Source organism: Chelonia mydas, chromosome 1 (assembly GCF_015237465.2).
Source record: "Chelonia mydas isolate rCheMyd1 chromosome 1, rCheMyd1.pri.v2, whole genome shotgun sequence".
Classification (NCBI taxonomy): domain Eukaryota; kingdom Metazoa; phylum Chordata; order Testudines; family Cheloniidae; genus Chelonia; species Chelonia mydas.
The window spans coordinates 36560575-36585582 of NC_057849.1; the positions used below are offsets into that span (position 1 = coordinate 36560575).

General features: G+C 38.1%; 1 protein-coding gene across 7 annotated transcripts in view; it reads right to left on the bottom strand.

Annotated features, from left to right (window-relative positions):
- Positions 1-25008, bottom strand: part of CWF19L2 (CWF19 like cell cycle control factor 2) — a 175135-nt gene that overhangs the window by 109266 nt on the left and 40861 nt on the right. For all 7 annotated transcript variants that reach the window (XM_043529780.1, XM_037890131.2, XM_037890102.2 and 4 more), the window contains 3 exons: positions 23630-24342; positions 15267-15363; positions 11907-11999 (listed from right to left, as the gene is read on the bottom strand). In XM_043529780.1, the coding sequence (XP_043385715.1) occupies positions 11907-11999; positions 15267-15363; positions 23630-24342 (903 nt within the window). The remainder of the gene's footprint in view (positions 1-11906; positions 12000-15266; positions 15364-23629; positions 24343-25008) is intronic.

Sequence of the window (25008 nt, forward strand, 5' to 3'; positions counted from 1 at the left end):
GAAAAATAGCCATATGAGACTGGACCATTGTTTCATCTCATATAGTACTTGGTATTTGACAGTACTCGGTATCAAATTCTTCAGAGGATGGTGCAAGACACCCTGTGACGGACAATTAGAGATTAACCTGCCCAGAGAGAAGTCCGAGCCAAATCAGTCAGTGGTAGGTTTATGCATAAAGCATGAGGCTTTGAATCCTTTAAAAAAATAATGGTGGCTAATGTAACTATGAATGTTCTCATTACCCATATAAAAGATCTAATCCTTTCATAACTATTGCTAATAGCTTTGTCTCAATCATGTTTTTTCAATCAGGGAGTGCCAGGGCTAATTATAGGTTGTGTAACTATTTGATTTCCTTTTATCAATTCAAAAATTATTGCCTTTCAATTTCAATGGCTGTCCCTTTATCCTTGTATTATGAAAAAAGGTAAGCAGTAATACCCAAACTATTTTCTCCATACCATTCCTTATTCTGTACAAGTATCATGACTCTCTTACTCGTGTCCTCTGTAAAAACTGCCACTATTTTCTCCCTCTCTCTCATACACACACACACACGTGTCTAATTGTTTTCAGTGCTTCTATTCCACTGTATCATTTTTGAGATGGGTAATCAGAACCACAATTTACAAGTTATGGAGACCATACATTACATTCTGTAAGGATCAAATCCCAAACCGTAAGAATACAAAATATATTAGTACAGTTACACTACTGGACACCTGATTAAGCAAAAGATATTGAGTGCATAGTGGTGAGGAAGATCAAAGAGAAAATTAGATCTAATTAAATAGTAATAGCAGGTGTCATCAACCACCCACATATAAATTTGACAAATGTCACAAAATGAAAAGGTTTACAGAAACAATTTCTTGACATCTTAAATGGCTGGCTACAGCTTGGAACAGCTAGTTCTAAAACATAAAAGAGAAAAGGATATTCTTGGTTTAGTCCTAGGTGACACACAAGAGTTGTTTCAAGAAATATAACTGAGCCATGAAGTAATAGTGACGACAATAAAATTAAGTTTAACATCCATGGGTGGGAATTAAACAAAAAACTAGCATGATGACATTTAATTTTAGAAAGAGAGCTTTCAAAAAATGAGGGCATCAGTGGAAAAAAAAATTAAGTGAAACAACCCTAAATTCAAAAGAGGAATTTGAAATTTTAAAGACTTGTCTACACAGAGGAAAAGCTTGCAGTAGCAAGTGCCTTTGTGTGCATTAAGCTCAACTGCCTGAGGCCACGCTCCATGTGCAGTAAGAGTGTCCGCAAGGGGACTTAGTGCGGAGTAGCTAATGGTCTTTAAATTCACAACCCAGTTACTCCCTGATGTAGACAAACCCTTAGATTGAGCATGGAGGTTATTTAAGCATATCATAACTGAGTCAAAAAAGGCACGCATATGCCTCCATACAAAAAGATCTGGAAAGCAAGAAAAAAGTCACAGTATGATTAGATAGCAAATGTAAAGATGTTTTTCAATACAAACAGACATCCTTCAAAAAATGAAAATCCAGACCAGAACAACAGAAAGGAAAAGATATGCCAGGTAAGATAGATGAAAACTAGGAGGGAATTTGAAGATTAATAGCCAATAGTCCAATTTGATGTCCTATATGAAATGAGTGGTACACTTAAGCTAGTTTCTAGCTAAGAAGAAACAACAACAAAAAGCCACTCTCACAACTGGCACCTTTGTTCACAGTATCAGTAGAGAGCCAAAGAACTAAACAGACATGGAAACTAAAATGCCTTTTTTCTCCTAGCAGCAGCATGTCCAGGTCAGAGTTAAGGCATATTGGCAGGATGGCATGGGAAAAGCTTGCTCTGCCATTGCCCATGCTATCCCCATTCTACATATAAATAGAAATCTTCACACTCCGAAGCGGTCAATTCAATGTCAACAAAGTACACTTTAAAAAACTGCACACATTGCAAGCTGTGCAGCTAACTGAGATTATCACATACTCCAGATGTGTTGGCTGAAAGCCAAATGTCTTCATCCATCCTAGAAGTAAGGGTACACAACTTAATTGTTCTTCTTAAACTACATAATTACTACATAAAATGTTTTTGCAACATTTTTGTAACAATTGGCTAATGAGCTGTTACCCATATGGTCAATTTTCTTCAGCTGATCAGATGCTCTTCACATCCATTTCTTAAAAACTGAAACATTCTTGTGTCTTATTGCTGACATATAAAAAGCATGTTACTGCTCACATTTTACTAATTTATCGTTTACATTTTCAAAACAGGTTTTGAACACAAAACACTTTGTACCTTTCTAGGCTTGGAATTTAAGCTTACAGGGCTGGGTTGACCGTTTAAAACAGTGCAGTGCTTTGTGGAAAACCTGGAACAAAGCGGTAATCTCAGGATTCCTGTTTTGGGGCTATTCAAGGGCAGATGCATCACTGAAGTTCTACAAACTTTGTGTTCAAAGCACAGAATGTCTGCTAAACCAGCCTGCCATTGCCCTATTTAAAGATGAGGCACTGAGACAAGCTTCCCATTGGTTAAGCTTTGAAAAAAGGGTGAGTTAAGAAAACCAGAATTCTGCATTTATATTTCTATGCAGAAGTAAATTAAAATTAATTACATGAAGTCTGGACTATTCTAAACTATTTGGAAGAGTCATACTACTGCACCTATGTCAGGGAGCCAGTTCCATTTTATAAGCACTGCACAATACGGTATTTATTGAGCAGCAGGTTATGCAATGGAGTTCATTACTTCAGAAAAATAGTATCCCACATGCCTTTCTACACATAAAAGTAATCCTTGTGCCCCCAAGAACCTCTAAATGCAAACTGGCAAGGAGCTGCAGAGGGGCTACTGGAATCTCACGAGTCTGGTGTGTTCATTCTAGTTCACCAAAGAAAGTAATGTGAGGTCTCAGATAAAAGCTGGAGTCACAGTCATCATCAATATCACTGCAATGCATGTCCAGACGTCAAGTAAGGAGTTACGTACACATACAGGAAGTATGTTCTAAAAGTCTATGTCTAGGCGTGCGGAGAGGATGGTCACCAACGAAGATGAAAAACAGGTTTTCTGTAAGACAACGGATGTTAATCTATCTGTACAGAGAGATTTTGATGGACCACTAAAAGGCCAGGGACCACTACCGATAGTGTAATGTTGATCATACTTGTTGCTAACAGGAGTCAAAACTTGTCGGTCTTTTTGTAGGCCTGTGCAGTTTAACATGACTAAATCAGGAGGGGACAGGGTTTGGGCAACCCCGAAGGGACTCTCTTTCTCAACTTTTGCCTGACCCTGCACCCCTCCCTTATTAAATCTCTGTTGGATATGCTGGGGTCTGTGTTTTGGGAGAAAAGCAAGAAACTTATTTCTATTTGCCTTCTGGGATGTACCTGTCAGGGCCACAAGGCATGCAGACTCTGCAGAAACATCTGGCTAATTAGTAATCTGAGGAAACCTCTTATTTAGATTTTGAAACTGCTTACCTAACAAGTTTTTTTGATTGATGTGTTATTGTATACTAACAAGCATAAATAAGGGGGGGAGCAGTTTAGACTCTTCAGGATCTCTTCAGGGACATAGTTTAGGTCCCCAACAGCAGCTGAAAGATGGTCCAATCAGAAGGCTGCCACTGTATCACGCAAAAGCCACACCAAACTTCAGTAATTATTGAGGGTTTGAGGTATTTTACTAACCTGTGGCAGACGTGTGTAAGTGCTTGAGACTAAATAAAGTATAGCTTTAAGTGAGAGCACTCTTGTATTGTACTGTTTGTGCCAGCCATCTATCAGTCGGACGGCCATGTCTCCATTGATCTAGTTCCTGACACTACCTCGCACAGAGTAAAGGTACCAAGAGCTTTGGGTTGAAAGAATCCCGGGTAACACATCTCTCTGTTTACCTGCACACTGAGTATTGTCACATTCACAATGGGCGTCCTATCACAAGTCTGAACTGAATGCAAAATGAAGAATTGTAAGAACTTCAGAAAGAAACTAACAGGAAGAAAAAAAAAAAACAGTGCGGTGGGGGGGTGAGAGAACCTTATCTTGAGGTGCACTTCAAATGTTTGCTTTACTATATTTGAGGGGAGAAGGAGACATCTGGGTCCTCTTCACTAAGTAAATGTGTAGCAAGTTTGCTTCATGAAAAAGGGGTCTCAGCCTGGCTTGGCTGAAAATGTTGGAGAATTTTGTGTGAGATACAACTTCTTCACACAGAAAATTATTCTGTTAGTTAAGTTTAATCTCTAGAACAAATGTTATGATTTTATTTTATATGTAACCATTTGTTTCCAATATTGTTCCTCACCACCACTGGAATCTTTGTACTTTGATAATAAACTTAGTTTTCACTATAAATATATCTAAGTGCTGTGATGTTAAGCAAAGTGATGGTCCCAGTAATTCTGTGAGTGTTCAATGGATAAGGGGCTGGACACTGCAGGGGACACTCAGTGGACTTGAATGTTGATGTGTACCTACCCTACATATAGAGAGAGAATGAGGACTGAGGTCTGGAAGGTAGTACCTTTGATGTCAGAGGCTGGTGGTTTCAAGTAGTTGACTACAACAGGTACAGGTAAAACCTCTTCACAACCTTAGGAATTTCTGGGGAGTTTTGCACTTCTAAAGTACAGTCTCATATTGACGCTAAAACAAACTCTTATATTAGTAGCTTTGTGAAATTTGGGAAGTCACAGACCAACACACATTATTTGCCTTGTCTATATTTAGGCTAATCTTCCTAAGCCTGAAAAAAAATGTGGGATGGGGAAGCACAATAGAGATAATATATTGAATTCTACTTATTTGATCAATATTACACACACAAAAAACCAATGAAAAGAGCTGGCACCATCAATTACAAATACTGCATGGCATTTGAAAGGTCTTTTATCTCTAATGTCAGATAGTACTTCAAAGCTCTTTTAATATTAGCTTGATCATTCTCAGAAGTTTACTCACTGTCTCCCATTATTTACATTACATGTATTGAAACCAAAAAGATCTTATACAGAAGCCAGTATTTCTCTCTTCGTTAGTTTGAAAACCAGACACATACTCTCTACTACTACTTTGCCCAAATACATTTAATTGGGCTGTGCAATTCTTCCTGCATTTTAATGACAAAATTAAAATTACATACTCCAAGAATTTCCCATAAATTGCACTCAAGAAAAGACACCCTTCCCCTAATGTGTCCTATTCCCAGCATGATTTCAAAGACTAGTTACTCATACTTTGCAGCTCTGTAATTTTGGTACTTAGCTTAAACCCAAGCTTAAAAAACAGACATATGGAAATACTGGAATAGGAGGTTTTTGCAGGAAACCAAAACCTTACCTATCCAAGCATAGTTGGCTGTGGAACAAATGCTCTCCATTTTTGATTTTCCACCAGAGATGTACTCATCCCACTGGACCATTTCTTAGAATACTTTTAGACCTTCAACTACATTTACAACCTACAGTAATTCAAACTGATCTCAAAGTCATAGATGCCTTGTAAAACAAAGTGTTCTGACTGATATCTGAGGATCTACAAACTATATGAGACTTAGATAACTCTAGTGGCCAAAGTCCCAAGACAGTCTTCTCTACTAACCATCTAAAAAAATATCAAGGTTCCAAAGCAAAGGGTGATGTAGGGTGGAAAATATATTCCAAGAATCAGAAGATCAAGACTTGCAAGTAATGCACTCATCCATACCACTAATTGCTTGGAAAACTATCAAGGAAATCAACACTTCATGTAGTTAGAAATTATTATTACCAACATTTGCCAAAAAGTTCTAAAGCAAAACAGTACTCAAGTTCCAGTGATGCTTCATAAAGGTCAAAATATAAGAAATTTTAAATAGCTAATTTTCACCAGTATGGATTGATCCAATCCCCATAATCAAACAAACAGAATGTGACTAAAAAAGAGTAACCACCCTTTCACATAACAGAAAGTCAAAGCAGCTTTCTTTTCTACATAATCCTAATTTAATATTTATTTTTGAAATCCCTAAGCCTCCTGAAACTTCTGGTACCTGATGCATTATGTGCATCTGAACACTGTTTTCTGTGTGTGTACTAGATTATAAGCTCTTTGGAACAGGAACCTTATCTTATACAATACAGAGCCCATTGTCAAACAATAACATTTTTCCTCAAAATGTTCATTACAATTTGAACAGAAGCAGCTACATTTTTATGTGAAATTAGAACACTTAGCCACATATTAATCTCCACACCACGGCACGTAAGTACAAATTCTGCCCTTGGATATTCAGTGAGGTTTAAGACTCCCAGTGACTTTGAACAGAACTGAAAGGGCAGAATTTGGCGTTTAGTTTTGATCTTGTTCCCCAAAGCATAGACTTTTTTCTTTTTTTTTTTAATACCATAGCTCTATTTTTTCCCCACACTATCATTGCACATGGATGTACTTTAAATGTAGGTTTCAGAGTAGCAGCCGTGTTAGTCTGTATCCGCAAACAGAAAAGGAGTACTTGTGGCACCTTAGAAACTAACCAATTTATTTGAGCATAAGCTTTCGTGAGCTACAGCTCACTTCATCGGATGCATGTTTATTCCCCACTCCCACCATTCCTCAGACTTTCTTGTCAACTGCTGGAAATGGCCCACCTTGATTATCACTACAAAAGGTTCTGCCCACGCTCTCCTGCTGGTAATAGCTCACCTTACCTGATCACTATCCTTACAGTGTGTATGGTAACACCCATTGTTTCATGTTCTCTGTGTATATAAATCTCCCCAATGTATTTTCCACTGCATGCATCTGATGAAGTGAGCTGTAGCTCACGAAAGCTTATGCTCAAATAAATTTGTTAGTCTCTAAGGTGCCACAAGTACTCCTTTTCTTTTTAATTGTAGGGCATATATGAACTACATGGAATAAAACACGTTAATCAATAAAGTCCTCTAAGTTTAAGCACATAAATAGTCCCACTGAAGTGAATAAGACTACTCATGTGCTTTAAAATTATGTACCTGCCTACCTAAGCATTTTGCTGAATCAGAGCCTAAGAGTCAGAGCAATATTCTAGTGCTCTACATAAAAAATGCCTTTTCCCACCAGAGCTACTTAAATCAATAGTGCCAAAAGTCAGTCTATTTTGGAGGCTATACGGTTAAATTTGATATGTTATGCTCTAACCTCATGCTTCAGAACTAGCTAAATTGGGATCAGAATGCTGACTTAAAAGTTCCAGTACATAGAAAATAATCTGCGATGCATTCAGGGATACCAGATATTGACATAATTAGAGGTGTGAATAGAAGAAAATCTAATAAAACTGCCTTGTTCTACCAATTATTTTCTACCCCTACTCTGGTGTTACATTTCACAACATCTTGTTACTGAAGAGTTTCCCTAACTTACTATTGTCAGATATTCATCTGTGTTCTCTCAGACTATATATTATATTTATTTAGTTAAGAAGATAAAATTTTTCTCTCTGTAATATTCAGGACACAAATTTGAGACAACTTAAACATAATAATAGGGCCTTTCTTAGCTACCCCAATACAATGAAGTATGCAAAAACTGAAAATAGCACATTCCAAATCACAGTATCGGAAATAATTTATTCGCTCAGATTTCCGGTTTAGATTTATTTTTAAAAACAGTGTTTTACATGACGTGTTACCAAAACATTGCCTACAGGAAAGCAATAACAAATGTGTGATTAGGAAAGCTAGCATGATATTTAAGAATTTACAAGTTATTTGACAGGTTTCAGAGTAGCAGCCGTGTTAGTCTGTATCCGCAAAAAGAAAAGGAGGACTTGTGGCATCTTAGAGACTAACCAATTTATTTGAGCATAAGCTTTCGTGAGCTACAGCTCACTTGATCAGATGCATGCAGTGGAAAATACAGTGGGGAGATTTTATATAAACAGACAACATGAAACAATGGGTGTTACCATACACACTGTAACGAGAGCGATCAGGTAAGGTGAGCTATTACCAGCAAGAGAGGGGGGAAAAAAAAAACAAAACCTTTTGTAGTGATAATCAAGGTGGGCCATTTCCAGCAGTTGACAAGAACATCTGAGGAACAGTGTGTGTGTGGTGGTGGTGGTGGTGGGGGGGGGGGGGGAAATGAACATGGAGAAATAGTTTTACTTTGTGTAATGACACATCCACTCCCAGTCTTTATTCAAGCCTAATTTAATGGTGTCCAGTTTGCAAATTAATTCCAATTCAGCAGTCTCTCATTGGAGTCTGTTTTAGAAATTTTTTTGTTGAAGAATTGCGACTTTTCCCCCCACTGTTCCTCACACATTCTCTTGTCAACTGCTGGAAATGGCCCACCTTGATCATCACTACAAAAGGTTTTTTGGTTTTTTTTTTTTTTTTTCTCTCCTGCTGGCAATAGCTCACCTTACCTGATCACTCTCCTTACAGTGTGTATGGTAACACCCATTGTTTCATGTTCTCTGTGTATATAAATCTCCCCACTGTATTTTCCACTGAATGCATCCGATGAAGTGAGCTGTAGCTCACGAAACCTTATGCTCAAATAAATTTGTTAGTCTCTAAGGTGCCACAAGTACTCTTTCTTTTTGCAAGTTATTTGAGAAAACTATGCAACTTCAATGGACCAATCTCCTCTAGTAACCATCTTAAAAAGGAAAAAGCAAAATACATGCAGTCTTTGGACTTACGACACAATTGGCTCCTTATAATTGCATCGTAAGTCGGAACTCGGAACCGCAATCTACTCTGTTGCGGGACCAAGCATTGTAAACTCAAAACCTATAGTCATAAGTCGAATCAGGGTGTCAATGTAGAAGTGTCGTAAGTGCCGTTCTCTGTAAGTCAAACGTCGTAAAGTCAAGGACTGCCTGTATCACCTCCTCTTGCCCACAATAAACATAATATTATAAACAAACTTCCCTATCCAGATTACAGAATTCAGATTTCAACACTGAAACCTCAAAACAAACAGAAGTAAAACTATTACAATACACTAAAAGCCAAAACCAATTTAAGATCTCAACCAACAAAATTATCAATTTTCCTGTATTTTGGACACATGTAAAACTAGCAGCTGACAACAAATGAAATAAATGCCAAACATGTAAAACGACGGTTGGTATTTCTCCAATTCCTTTCCTGCTCCCTACAGTTGTTTTAGCACTGTCATTATCTCTGTTCCTTCACATAATCTTATGCTGGTGGAAGAGCCTTTTCCTGTAACTCCTGCCCTCTTATACAGAATCCTTATCGTTCTCTGTCTCATCAATTCATCATACACAATTAAAAAAACTGCTCATCACCAAACTAGTATTGAGGGAACTCCAGCAGCAGGGTAGTGAAGCATGAGCGATTACTGAACACTGTGCAGAACAGCAGGTTAGCCTCCCATGGCCACATTCCTGACTCTTCACAGTATGCTGTCTGAGGACCAGGAATCTGGATCCAGCCTCATTCTTTTAAGATAGGTTTCAGAGTAGCAGCCGTGTTAGTCTGTATTCGCAAAAGAAAAGGAGTACTTGTGGAACCTTAGAGACTAACAAATGTATTTGAGCATAAGCTTTCGTGAGCTACAGCTCACTTCTTCGGATGCATGATGAAGTGAGATGTAGCTCACGAAAGCTTATGCTCAAATAAATTGGTTAGTCTCTAAGGTGCCACAAGTACTCCTTTTCTTTTAAGACAGTGGCACTCAACAGACATGCTTCTATGGCAGGTTTAATATAGCTACAAGAGGAGATTAAACCTGATCACTAGCTCCCTGTGCGTACTCTGTCCTACCACTGAGTATCATGAGAAGGTACAGCTGTAACATCCTTGTCAGGTTCTCTGACCTCATCCCAACATCACAGTCAAAACTCAGCTGGGGCTTGTAATCAGAATTTGAGAATTCACTGGCATTTTTCAAAAATAGCTGGGATAACCCTGGTATGCTGGCCAACATTTCCCCATCAATAAAAGACAGACTGATATGCAAGTCTGTATGAGAGCTACTGCTGAGAACATAGTGGCAGGCAGTCGCATTAGTATATATAGTCCCACTCTGAACTCTCAGGATAAAAAGCCCCAATTACTACAATAAGCCCTATGCAGGCAGACTCCATGACTCATTGAAGCCTAATCTTTTACAGTAAAATGCTTTGGCATATGAAGGACACTATTATATAAACCTAAAAGGAATTGAGTAGTTACACAGAAAAAATATTTTTCATTTGTAGTTACACGTGAATATAAAACTAACAAGTTTTTTTCAAAAAGAAAAGGAGTACTTGTGGCACCTTAGAGACTAACAAATTTATTCGAGCTACAGCTCACTTCATCAGGTACATTTACACATCCAATCATTTATTATACCATTAATACTTCCTAATTATTAAATCTTAATACATTTCTTTTTACAAGACTTTGGAATACAATTGCTGACATCCAAAAATAGCCTAATTTTTCATCCAATCATAGCATCAGGTTTCCATATATAAGATATTTCAACACTCCGAACTTCCAGATATTTTTTAAAGTTTAAAACTGTACTTTTAAATTGGCAATATCAGAGTGAATGCTACCAAGTTTTTCAGAAAGTCATAAACCAACAAATGCACTTCAGCTGAAAAAATATCTAGGGCACTAATTAATACCTAAATTAAGCAGGACACAAAGCAAATTTTTAAAATGTTTAGTATTTGAAAGGTATATCTTTAGATGATTTATCGCTCATCCTAATAAAGTAGTACTTTTTTGGTGAGAAATATAATAGAGTTTTTCAATATTCTAAGGTATTCTAGTAACTTAAATATGCATTTCTTATTGCAATATGTATTCGTAATAATTTATCTTTTAATGGAAATTAATAATCAGTATCTCTGTTTTGTTGGTGTGGGTTTTAATGCCTTTTTCTGAGTTCACCCTAAAAGGCACAATTATGCTACTTATCTTATATTTAGTTACAATATACTTGCTCCCAGTCCTTCGTGAAAAACAGATATCTTTAAAAATAATGACGTAAGTATATACAAAACGTATTTGCTTCTAAAAATAAAATATGCCTCTTGTGATCTAGAAGAATTATACTTTGAAACTATAATTAGCACACTTAGAAAGTGAAACTGGTTAGTTTTTCAATCTGCATACTTACTTTTCAAAGTTTTTAATTTCTAGCAGCTTTATAAAGACCAAATACAAACCTGTCTAAACAGGTTCACTGGACAAAGTCCAATCTGATTTACTCTATATTGACTTTACATGTATTCTGGGATCCGTAAATCTGAAGATTGCTCCATACAATCTAAAGCTGTAATTTTCCTTCCAGCTTCATTTTGTGGTTTATATTACCACCAGAAATTCCTGTTAGAAATAGTACCTCTTGCTGTCCAGATGAAGGCAGTTTGTTCTCTATATTCTTTTTTTAAAAAGTAAACTACTGCAATGGGAATATGCTCAGCATCACCTGAAGACAAAAAGGCAGAACGGACACTTTGCCATTATTTTACCAATGTAAGCAAAGTAAAGTGAAACCTGAATACTGTGGGCAAAAAATACCCAGTATTGAGGTGCCATGCAACGGTTTAACACACTGCTTAAGAGCTGTAGTAAGAGCCAAGTCCTGTTCCCAATGGAATCACTGGGAGCTGTACTATTCAATTACAACAGGAATTTGTCCCTCATGAAGTGTGTATAAAGGGCATCACACAGGCTTTGAAGGATGCACTGGAATGAATTGCACCCAGAAGGAGTTTATGACATTTTCCCTGCAGCTATACAGTCTGACATTTTAGCACTCACTAGATGTCTTGGCTCTTTTACAGATAGCCTTTGTAAATTTCAACATCTAAATTTAAAAATATCATTGCTACAGGTACTTTTTACCTGCATTGTGATTTTTGTGCTGGCACGTAACAATGGAGGAATATTTTTCCCTTACCTCCTTTTCAGGTGGTCTTGCAGGAGTTTCTGTTCTACTTTCTTTTAGTTTACGTGCATTTTCGAGCTGGGCTTGAAGCTTTGAAGCTAAATCCTTTAAAGAAAATGATAAAAATGAATTAGTTTAGTTGTCTTAGCTCTTATTTACAAAAATGTATATCCCAACTGTTCATTTCTCTTGCTTCTCCATGTTTTGTTTATTTTTTAAAACACCAGCTCACAGGTATATAGAAGTACTATTAACTGTAATGCCAGTGCCATTTGAACGATTCCTTATTGTAGGTACAAAATCAGAAATTTTTCCAAACAATTTAAAAAACAGATGCATCTGAAGCATTATGGTGCATATCATTTTAAAAAATAGCACTTCCATAACATATTACATTTTCAAATGCACTGTTCAAATATTAATGAATTTATGCTCATAAAATCTATTGATAAGCATAACGGCCATAATACAGACGGGAAAGCAAATAGAGGTAAGTCTAACCTAAAGTAATGTACACCCTTTTCCAACACCCTGAGTTTATAAGTTCCACAAAAAGTCTAAGGGAGCAAATCTTACAGCTGCTTCTACTGTATAGATTTACCCTCCCTTACATACCACCTCGGAATTTGGGCCTTGAGTCTAATTTGAGTTCTCAGTGACCCGAAGATGGAAGAGTGAGGCCTATTTGCTTTCTCCCATTAGTAGTTTTCCCTGATATAGTCTTCTCTTCTGTTCCTCATTATACAGACAAGGTGGGTGAGATAATTGGACCAACTTCTGTTGGTGAGAGAGACAAACTTTTGAGCTACACAGAGCTGTTCCTCATGTCTGGGAAAGGTACTCAGAGTTTCACAGCTCAACACAAGATTGAACAGATAGTTCCCTTCGAATATGTGCTAACTACTTATGCTGAACTATCTGTTCAATTCTGTATTTAATTGTGACACTCTCAGTATCTTTCTGCAGACCCGAAGAAGAGCTCTGTGTAACTTGAAAGTTTGTCTCTCTCACCAACAGAAGCTGGTCCAATAAAAGGTATCACCTCATCCACCTTGTCTCTCTAATATCCTGGGACCGACATGGCTACAACACCACTGCATAGTTCCTATTACGTAAACCACAGCAATTTAGACTCAATGGGCTAAATTCAGAGCAATAGAGCAAAAAGTAACAAATTAATTCATTTGATTTACATTTATTATTAAACAAGGTAATCAGGCCTAAATTGCTGATTCCACACAACAATAAAAATTAATTCCAATGTAAATATTTAAAATAATTAATATGAAATTAACAGCAACATAACGATTTTGACTATTACTAACTGAAATCAAACAAAATTGCAAAATACCTCACATATACATCATTTGTACATATAAGAGTGCTTTTACTGAGAATATTTTCTTCTGTTACTTAAAAGAACACCAACAGCTTAAAAATCTACTTCTATCCAAATGTTTCCCAGTATTGTTATAAGTATCAGCTAAGATTACCAAGACTGAAAATTAGAGTATTAGAAAAATTATGGGTTTCCCATGTCCCCCACAATTTTGATTACTTTATGCATTTTGTAGTACTTGGTGTATAGTCAGTTGCACTGCTTTCCCAGTAGGGCCAGATACCCAATTTCTCTCATTTGGGTTTTTCCAAACATGGATAGGGAAGAGAAAAATTTTCAAAAATACAAGTTTAAAATCCCCCAAATTGGCAGGAAGACTTAGGGGGAAAGATGTAGTATCTGAAATTACTTTTAGTTCACTAAAAGTTAGCTTTTATTTCTTTTCAAAGCTGATTAGATTTCAGCTTGGCAATGTCCTTTAAGAGCTATCTCTGTTTAAAAATATGCTGCATACACATTTATTCTGATGATTATGCAAAGGGGAAAACAAAATACTGATGTAAAATAAGATCTGGAAATAGTAATTTATAATGTATAGGGTGACCAGATAGCAAGTGTGAAAAATCAGGATGGGGTGGGCAGGTAACAGGTGCCTATAAAAGAAAAAGCCCCAAATATTGGGACTGTCCCTATAAAATCAGGACATCTGGTCATGCTAACAATGTGAAACAACAATCTGGTCATGCTTTCTCATGTGAAACATAGTATTTAAAATGTGTAATATTGACTTTGGAAATACCAATAGGACACACAGATCTGTGTGAAAAATAATCTGTGAGGGCATCCTAAATTAAAAAAAAAGTCTGAAAACCACTTCTTGTTCCCCGCACAAAGTTATAATCTTATTTGTGACTTCACAGTTACAGTAGTTGCTGTAGAGATGATGTCATAAACAGAATTATTGCTTCGGGGGGACTCATGCAGCAAGCACAGATGCATGAGAAAAAATCCTTAGAAACAAAAAAAATACATAAAGGACCACACTGGTTAAATTGTTTCTAAAACGGACATTTTTCACCATTCTCCATTAGGTTTTTGCAGTATGTCTTTAAGAGCATCTATGCAAGACACAATAACTTGCAAAACATACCCTCAATCTAACACAATGAGACTGACATGGTTGACGCCTTCAATCTCTACCACAATACACATGACAAATAATAAATACATAAATACACAAAAATTGGGGGGCATATGTCAATCTACTGGTGTTCCCAGAACTGAGAGTTACTGTTACCTCTCTCAGCATCAGCAAACCACACTGTGTCAGAGAGTGGAAGTTAGTTGGACACTGTTTCTCTTATCACATTAGCTAAAAGGCATCAGATAAACCAGTACTATGTATCTATAGTGTTATGTAATGAACATATCTTTTTGGAATCAAGAGTCTTTCAAATCACACAGCGATGTTCCTGACTTTTCAGTCTGCTTTAGCAGTTCCAATTCAGACAGTGGTGCCAAACCTGCAGCTGCTAGGAGCTTCAGAGGCTCGTAGGGAACTCACCCCACCAGGGACAGGTTACAATCGTAATCTTGATGCTTAGCCCTCATGTACTACTGCAGGGCAGCATGGTCTACGAGGGTCTGCTGATTGAGCTCTGTGGCAATAACATGATCCACAGGAAATCTTCCACCTTTATTTTGAAATTGGCAGGAGCACATTGCAAGTTTCCCCTTCCTCCTGTTCACCAGAAAACCTCTATACACTATTCTCTAACTCTCACCATAAAGAGAAAATTGTTTTTGACATGTTCCCTATTCTACAAACCCCTATGGGGTTGAATCCCCTCCCCCCTTGACCACAGGGTATAGCTACTTGTAGGAGAAGTTATGAAGAAGGTTACACATTAAATTCTGAACCTGATCAAATGGCTTTTCATCATGCTTTGGTCAAAAGGAGAGGCCAATTCAAGCCCTGTGAGCTACAGTACATGCCATCTGCAGTATATCAGAGCAATCTTCAAAAACCTTACCAAATTTCCCATCAGTTCTGCTTTCACAATCTTGGCTCCCAGTCTGTTCATCTCCTCTTCACTAAGGGCCTGGGGAGTCACATCCTTTGGGGTATGTCTGGTTGAAATACCACAAACGTTCACAGCCCATAGGAAACAAAAAAATATTTACCTAATTAACAATTATTGCACTGGCAAACATGTTCAAGTGCTGAAAGAAATTTAAAACAATCATAATCACAACTATCCCTCTACAAATCCTTTCATAGTCACTAAATCTCTCTAAAGGACAGATAAGACCTTTTGAAAAAGATGTGTAACCATGATGCGCATAAAGCTATATATTCCTTTAGTTTTGGGATCTTTTAGGATGAAAGGCACTACGTATTGTGCATTTTCTTGGCTTGAGGGAGCAGTAAATAACCCACAGCAGGTAAAAGTGGGCTGTGCATACAGTATAGCTTCCTGACAGGACAGACCAGCTGGGTCCAGAGTTAGTCCTTCAAGCAGTACCAAATCATCCTGCTTGGCAACAGCCAAAGACCCTTCCTCCTCTCTAGCACTGAACCTTGGACTCCATCTCATAACAAGAAGTCTGTTTATAAACCCTGAAGCAATAATTCTGTTTATGACATCTCCACAGCAAGGAAACCTACCAGTTGTTTATCCACTTGGAGGTTATATAGTTCTTCATTTCCCAAAGCTTAAGTTGTTCTTAGATTTATCTGCTCAGAGGACAACCTTTGGTTATGAAAATATTATAGTTCATATATTAGAATCTACACTGAAAGTTAATTGGTGACATTTGTAAATAAAATCTCCCCTAGAAATTTTGTTCCTATTCTGGGGGATATGATGGCCTACTGGACTAGGCCAGAAATGCATGAGTCCCAATCCCTCTCTCTGCCACTGATTTACCAAGTGGCTTTACACAAAGTATTTCACCAGAATTGTTCCAAGACTGAATTTCCTCATCTGTAAAATGGAGTTAAAAATACAAAGGGCAGTGGTAGGAATAATTATTGGTCATATTGTGGTTTAAAGATTGAAAGTGCTAATAATAATTTTAAAAAATGCAGACTAGCTGGTAACTATCCTAAACAGACATCTCCAGAAGATAAATTAATTTATAACTGTTAGGAAGACTTAAAAACAAACTTAGATTGCATTCAGCAAAATAATTCATTGCTCTTCCACTGCTCAGCTACTGAAAACCAAATATTGCTGGACAGCTGGAATCATTTCCTAGTTACATAAGTAAGGCCACAGAGAACCAAATTGGCTGAAAATGTATGAAAATATCTCTTCCATCCAGACACATGGCATTTTAGGTCTAAATTACTCTAGTCTTAAAATAGTCCATTTATATCTGATACAGCTGGAAATTCATACCTATAAGATGTATATCTAGCCAGTAAAACAGTTCCTATTGAGAGAAGAATGCACTTCCCACCCCAAGCTGACTGAATATATGCTCTTAGCTCTGTTTTTAGCTGTTGGAAGACACATTCCATTTTGAGGCTCACCCAGGACAACCTTGTTATGGCAGTGTGACCCTCTGTACCTCAAAGTAGCACCCTGGAAACCCCCATATTCAACACGGTGATATGAGTATGATATTTTTGTACAAAGTTTTGTCGTTTTGTATAAAGTATACCTTGTGAGGTATCATTTTGAAAATCTTGATCTGTTGAACATTAATATCCTGTTGGATTTATGTACTGTCATTGTATGTGAAGTTATGAAGCATTGCTATATGTTACTGAAATATGGTGTGAGGCTGGGAGATGCCCACAGCCAACCTTTCAATTGCAAAGGATCAGCAAGATGTACTGACAGCTCATTAAAGGGAATCCACTCTTCCAATGGCCATCCCAGAGACTTCTCATAGAGAGCATGTATGCAATGGAGACTGCTTGACCAATAGGGACTGCCTGATCCCCACGTCACAGCAAAAATCTTTCCAGCAAGGTAGTGGAAAATATAAAAGAACGGAAGAGACATCATAAATTGGCCTTCTCCCTCCATCCCCCCCTCCAACACCTGGAGGACAAAAACTTTGAACTGGGGAAGGGTCGTCTGCTCCAGTCCAGTCTGTGTACTGAGGATCTGTAACCTACTTGTACCATCTGTCAGGGTGAGACACTGCTTGATTCAAATCCGGCTTAGTTTGTAGAACTTAAACTGCATGTTTATTTTTGTTTGTAAGTAACCAACTCTGATCTCTATGCCTAGTACTTACTATCGCTTAAAATCTCTTTCTGTAGTTAATAAACCTGTTTTATATTTTACTTAAAACAGTGTGTTTTGGATGAACTGCTTGGGAAATCTCAGCTCAGTTTACAAAGGCTAGTGTGTGTCCATTCCACACTGAGGCAGAGGCAAACTCCTCAATGAGCTTTCACTGGTCAGAAGCCAGTGTAAGATGGTACAGTTCTGAGGTGCAAGGCTGTGGAGCTGGAGGGAATTGGTTTGAGACTCCCTATTGATGGTTCATGAGTGGCTGGGAGATCATTCATGTAACACAGTTGGGTGTGTCCCTGCCTCTGTGTAAGTGCAGTGCCTATCAGAGGTTTGTAACCTGACATCAGCATCACATGTGAGAGGCAGCCCAGGCTGGTGGTTTGAAGGGCTCAGTGGTTCCACAATCAAGGTTGCACCCTGGGAACCCAGTCACAAGCAGTACTGTCCACTTAAATGAGAGAAGGATATCCTGGAAATGGCATCAAGATCTGGAGATTATAACCCTCTTTCAAACTCTGCCTCAAAACATAATCTTGCTCTGACACAGTCACAGTGCTTTTAGCCATGTCTGTTCATATTGGGGACCTATTTGTGGGAAAGTTAAAGTATTTTATAAACTCTAAACAAGAATCAACATTTCTTGATCAAGTATAGCTAATGCCACTGCTGTACGATGAATTTTGATGTGTGGTATTTATTGTTGCATTTAACTTTTCTTAAATATGTAACATGAGACAGGATTATAATTCTACAGAAAATGTTTATATTGCTCTATCTACATGTGTAAAAAACCTGAGCATAATCCTACTTCACTTGCCACAGTACTTCCTATACAACATTACATAACTGAGAAGTCATTTCAAAAGCATTACTGAATGCTACGAGAATGAAAGCAACCAAACTATTAAAAAAATTTAAGACATGCTGTCATAACAGAGAAAGAATATATTGCTTAACGTCATGAACATAATGTGCATGATTAAATCCTGTGAGACTTTCAAAATGGAAGACCTTTAAACAGGTCTCACATTTTAGTCTGAGATATCACAGTGCTAACCTGGGGAAATTTTTCAAACCATTTCTGCCTGCATTTCAGGGGCCCAATCCAACATCCATTACTTCAATGGAAATAGAATCTGGCTCCAAGAGAGGCAATGACAACAGTTTAACTCCTTATAAAAAGGAAATAAACAGAGAAATTAAAGGTTCTGGAGCTCTTGCTTCTCATATCCCCTAAACCTACATATTGTAAAGCAATTAAAACAAACAGTAGGGGTATTACATTAGTCAGAGTAAGAGACATTTATTACTTTGTACATGCTCTCTGTGATGTTATTGCTTGAATCATTATCTGCACTTTTTCAGCTCAACAGTATTTTTCTCTCAGCTTGTCTCAAATTAAACTCCAACGCACATATATTTTAGTCCCATTATTAAGCGTGATTTTCAGCAAAGAGCATCCTATCTGGATGGACATTTCCTCTGAGGAGATCCCTTGGGCATCCAAATCAGCCAGGTATTACTAGGCATGCAACCTTGAGCTTTTAATTAACTCTTGTCATAATTGTCCAAAACTCTGATTTAAAAGCTAAAGAAACTCTGTATTTGTTGGAAGAGAGAAAATTAGCAAGTTCGTTGTCAGTATGAGGCATTCAGAATTGAGCGAACACCACCACCCATGCACTTTTCATAGGTGATTTTTGGTGACAGTGTCCATTCAGCTCCGGCATGCACTCTAGTCCCCACCTTGGCCCATTCCAAGGACATATGTAGCTGCACAGGTGAACTGCCCCCAGTTCCTTCTGTACTGCAAAGTCCCAAGACACAAGACTCTGAAGCAGTGAGAAAGGGGGGAAGGAGGGGAAAGTAGCGGAGCAGCCATAAGGGGACACATCTGGAAGAAGTTCAGTTACTGCACAACATGAACAATGATGCTCTACTTCAGGGTGACTCCCAAGCAGTATCCCTTGACGGAGGTGGGAGCCTCAGAGTCAAATAGAACACTGAAGACAAGACTGCACTGCCAACTGCAGCATCTGCTCTAATCAGAGCATAATATTTGGAAAAGGTATGTACTGAGGACTAGGTTGTGGCTCTGAAAATTTCAGCAACTGGAACATCTTTCAACAGGGCCATAGAAGTAGATTAGGACCTTGTAGAATGGGTTATCACTCTAGAAGGAGATGAATGTTGGCATCATAACAAGAGATAATATGCACAGAAATCTATTTTCAAAGTCTTTGGATGAAATTGCAGATTCTCTGGATCTGTCAGCAATTGACACAGTCTAGAAGACTTCCCTGAAATGATTGGTTCTGTCTGAGTAGAAAGCCAGTATTCTTCTGATATCCAAAAAATCTAAGGCGGCTCCCTCCCTGGACTGGTGTGGCTTCAGAAACAAAACCGGGAAATGAATAACCTGATTAAAATGGAATTTAGAGAAAACTTTAGGTAGAAATCAAGGATGTGGATGTAATGTAACTTTGTCTCTGAAGAACACTGTGAAAGGGAGGGTTTGCCACCACAGCCCCCATTTCTCCATACTTCAAGCAGAAGTGTTGGCCACCAGGAAGGCTGTTTTCATAGACAGGTGTAGTAGAATCACAGAAATGTAGAGTGGAAAGGGACCTCAATAAGTCATCAATTCCAGCCCCCTTTACTGAAGCAGGACCAAGTAAACCTAGACCATCCTTGACAGGTGGTTGTCCAATCTGTTCTTAAAAACCTTCAAAGTGGTGATTCCACAATCTCCTTTGTAATCCTATTAATCCTTATAAAGTTATTCCTAATATCTAACCTAAATCTTTCTTGTTGCGATTAAGCCATTACTTCTTGTCCTACCTTCAGTGGATACGGAGAACAAGTGACCACCATTCTCTTTCTAACAGCCATTAATATATGTGACGATGCATCAGGTCCCCCTCTCCATCTTCTTTTCTCAAGACTATACAGACCCAGTTTGATTAACCTTTCTTCAGAGGTCAGGTTTTCTAAACCTTTTGTCATTTTTGTAGTTCTCCTCTGGACTCTCTCCAATTCATCTACATCTGTGCAGAAGTGTGACTCTCATCTGGTCACAGTACTCCAGCTAAGCCCTCACCAGTGCCAAGAAGAGTGGAACAATTACCCGCTGTATCTTACATATGACACTCCAGTTAACACACCCAAGGGTGATATTAGCCTTTTTTGCAACTGCGTCACATTGTGATTCATATTCAGTGTGATCCACTATAACCCCCAAATCCTTTTCAGATGTACTGGTGCTTAGCGAGTTATTCCCCATTTTGTAGTTGTGTATTTGATTTTTCCTTCTTACGTGTAGTACTTTGCACTTGTCTTTAATGAATTTCAACTTGCTAATTTCAGATCAATTCTCTAATTTAGTGAGGTCATTTTGAAGTCTAATGCTATCCTTCAAAGTGCATGCATCCCCCCCACCAGGTTGGTGGCCATTTGTAAACTTTATAAGCATACTCTTCATTCCATTGTCCAAGTCATTAATGAAAATACTGAATGGTATTGAAGTTGGGACTGACCCCTATATACTCCCTCCCAGTCTGACAGCAAATCATTGATACCTATTTTTGAGTATAGTCTGTCAATCAATTGTACACCCACCTTATACAAATTTCAGCTGGTCCACATTTCTCTAGGTCACTTATGAGAATGTCCTGTGGGACTGTGTTAAAATCCTTACTAAAATCAAGATATATCACATCTACTGTTTTCCTCCATCAATCCCAGTTAGTGACAGACACTCTCGATGCCTCTGTTGTTTGGGAGACCTCCACCTACCCACAAAGTGCAAGGTAACTGTCGAACTCTGCTTGTCTGTTTTTATAACTGAAAAGACTGAATACTGATATAAGAAACTCCTCCCTGATGTTACAACCCAACAGTTCATCACCAAAACCTAATTTATAATCTGCCCATAAGACCTGTTCATCAGTAACTTAAACAACATAATATATGGGAAACAAAGGCTATGTCCTCACTTACGGTGGTGTGCAGAACGCAGGCAGTACACACGTAGCTAAGCACCACAGTGTAAGACAGATTGTGTCCACACTTGTCACTGTGGCATGCAGCTACACACTGCAGTGAAAGGCTCCAGCAGTGGGATGGCAGGGGGGAAAGCTCTAGCAAAGAGGAGATAATGGGACACTACACTGCTAATAATAACATTGTAAATATGGGAGGCACTGCTTGGGCATGTGAGAGGGTGTGTGTGTGTGTATATATATATATATATAGGGTATATACCCCAGGAGTTCAGGAGTGTTGAGCACTCTACTTGCCTAAGCAGTGCCTTACCATCTACACCGCTATTTATACCTGTGCGGGCAGTGCCTGTACTTTACACACCATCATAACTGTAGACATACCTAAAGAAATCACTATTTTCATGAATTCCTCTTTCCAACTGGTCTCTTATCAGCCTCCTCACGTGTTCTTGTTGCTGAACACTTCGTTGCTTGCCCACTTTTCCTACATTTATCAAATTCTTCAAACTTAGATCTCATTTGGGCCCTGATCCTACAAACACTTATGCACATGCTCAACTTTACTACTGAGAATAGTCCCAGTACTTGAACAGAACTTGCTACTCACAGTAGTAAACTTAAACATGTGCATAAGCATTCACAGGATTGGGGTCTTGGTGATAACAAAGGATGGGTGGCCAGGACCTGCATAAAAGTCCAGTGATTTTTCTAACTTCTTTCCACAATTACTCTCTATTTTCCTTCATTATATCAACACAGACAGAAGAACAGTAATTCTTACTACACATTGCTTTGTAGTCTCTTTTTAACCCCCCTGAAAATATACATTCAGACTGATGCTTTCTCTGTCATTTACATCGGAATAAAACCTATTACTTTAACATATGACCTCATCTCTTTAATCTACCAAATCTATCCATGCTATATTGTTACCTTAGTTTTCCCCGGTTATTTTGCCATTCAGCATGCCCAGACACTTACTTACAAGTAGGTTCTACTTGTTTAAGTTGTAGATGAAATATTATTCCACAGCCTCTCTCAATAGTAGGAAGCAGACTTTACTGTACACCAATGTTCAAAGAAAGGGTAAAGTAATCCACTGTCATGGGCAATATGACTGAAAAATCATACGTGTCAAATCAAAATAGATATTTCCTACATTGCCTACTTTAGCTTTTTTTCCACTGCATGCCTCCGATGAAGTGAGCTGTAGCTCACGAAAGCTTATGCTCCAATAAATTGGTTAGTTTCTAAGGTGCCACAAGTACTCCTTTTCTTTTTGCGAATACAGACTAACACGGCTGCTACTCTGAAACCTACTTTAGCTTTTGAAAGCGATGACTCCCAAATACCAAAGAGTCAAGAAGAAAGTTAAATTCCAAGATTAAAACACTATATTCTACAGAAAAAGTGCCACTTTAGCGCACTTAAAAAGGTAAAATGCTACATAACTATGGTGAAATGTATTTTTAAAAGCTGCATAAGTGTTCTCAGCCCTCCAAAATTTTCTAAAGAAAACAGTAATGTCACCAATTTTAAATTTATACATCGTGCCTTTTCACCCCAAAAGATCCCAGAGAGACTTAATAAACCATATTTACATAAATATACATTTCACTTCACTCAACACTGAAGTGCAGCCATATCCAGGGTTGGAGAAGTAGTTCTTTTAGTAGTTCAGTACGCAGCAACACTATACAATGGTTGGGGTCACACAGGGTAGCAGACGGTCAGCAGCCGAAGGAAACCGCACTAGAAATGAAGGTTGGCCGAATGAAGCTACTGAATTTTTAATTTTGCCAGGTTACTAATGGTTGCATCCCTACTCACGGGCAAGTGGTCTTTAATGTCTATCAGAGATAAGATATGCTTAAAATCTTTCCAAAAAGACTACACCACTGAGCCCGACAGGGCCCTTGGCTACCATGCTGGTTTAGTTTATCACGGACTCAGAATGTCACATCTACTAAATCATTTTCTATAAGTCTGGGTTTTCCATTCAAGAACTAATCAGGCTCAAACATGTTTGGAGATCTGATAAGATCCCAGCCCAGTGAGGTATGGCAGCAGACAGATACCTCCTACAAACTAACTTGAAAATATATATGACATCTAGCAAAATAAATCATAAGATACCCAGAATATGATGCTTTGCTGTCTGGCAATAGCACTTTCTTCTTGGGGATGTTTCCAAGGTTCTCTTCCTGTGTCTTCTCCCTTTCAGCCTTTGCAGCTCCCTCATGATAAGTAGTTTTTTCCATTTTCAATGGCTTTTGATCTAATGTTGGTTTCTCATTTTCATCTTTTATATGTGTTCTGCTCCACGGTGTTTTTTCTTCACTTTCCTTACCAGGTTTTTGGAAATTGCTGCTCAAAGAGCTACAAGATGGTAGTTTTAATGAGGATTGCAGTAGCTTGTAGTCTTTACTAACAGATGAGAAATCATCCTCAGAAGGTTTCAAAAATTTATATTTCAAATTGCTTAGAGAGGAAACCGTCTCCTGACTTTGTTTTGCATCAGAATGTTTTGCTGCTTTGTAACAATTGTCTCTAAACTCAGAGTCTGTGCTACATTGTCTATATTCTTGTTCTTCTCTTGATGTGTCTTTTCTATAACCTCTTTCTTCCAGTGGATATACCTTATTATGCCTATCTCTAGAATGTCCTTCACACGTACCCTTGATTCTGTCACCTTCATCGTGTGTTTCTTTTTCCATGTGGTGCTCTCTATCTTTTTTCTCAATCTTTGAATAGTTAAATTTCCTCCATCTTCCTTTTCTATATTCATTTTCCTGTTTCGATGCAGCTTCTTCAGCTTCTTCCCATCTTGACTGAAATATTTCCACCGACTACAAGACAGAAGGAAAAATATAATGGCATTATTTTTAAAATGATGTTCACATTAACAACAAGCATGAGAGAGAGAATACATGATAGTGTTATATGGTGTAACAGTTTTAGTGGTCTAAATTTGGGATGGCCACATAAGTCATGCAGCGGTGGTAATATCACAGGGGACATTTCTAAAACTTATCAGCATGGATATTTAACTTTTAACCATCACTAGAAGAAAATCAATGATTTACACGACCAGTGAAGTTTCTACCCAATATTCAAGCCTAAAGTTCTGACTGATCAGGGTCAAGGAAATCTAAAACTGTACGCTTATCCTGTCACAAACTTCTGAATTACCTCTTTTTGGTTTTTTAAAAAAAGAGATATTGCAGAACGGCATAGCAGTCGGCAGGCTGCATGACATGCAGCATCAACTGTTTTCAGTAGGGACCCCATGGTAGCTTTCCTGAAGAATCACTGGCACCTTGCCTCACTTAGGGAAACAATCTCATCCACTTGCTGCCCCCAGTACTACTTCACTGGCATTCACAAGCCAAGGACGACAGGAGTCCTATTTTCTGGTTGTAGTAAGAAGCCATCCCAGCATCTCCAGAATGTCAGTGAGCGGCGCTAAGAAACTCAAATGAAAACGACTCAGCATTTGTCCCCTTAAAATATTC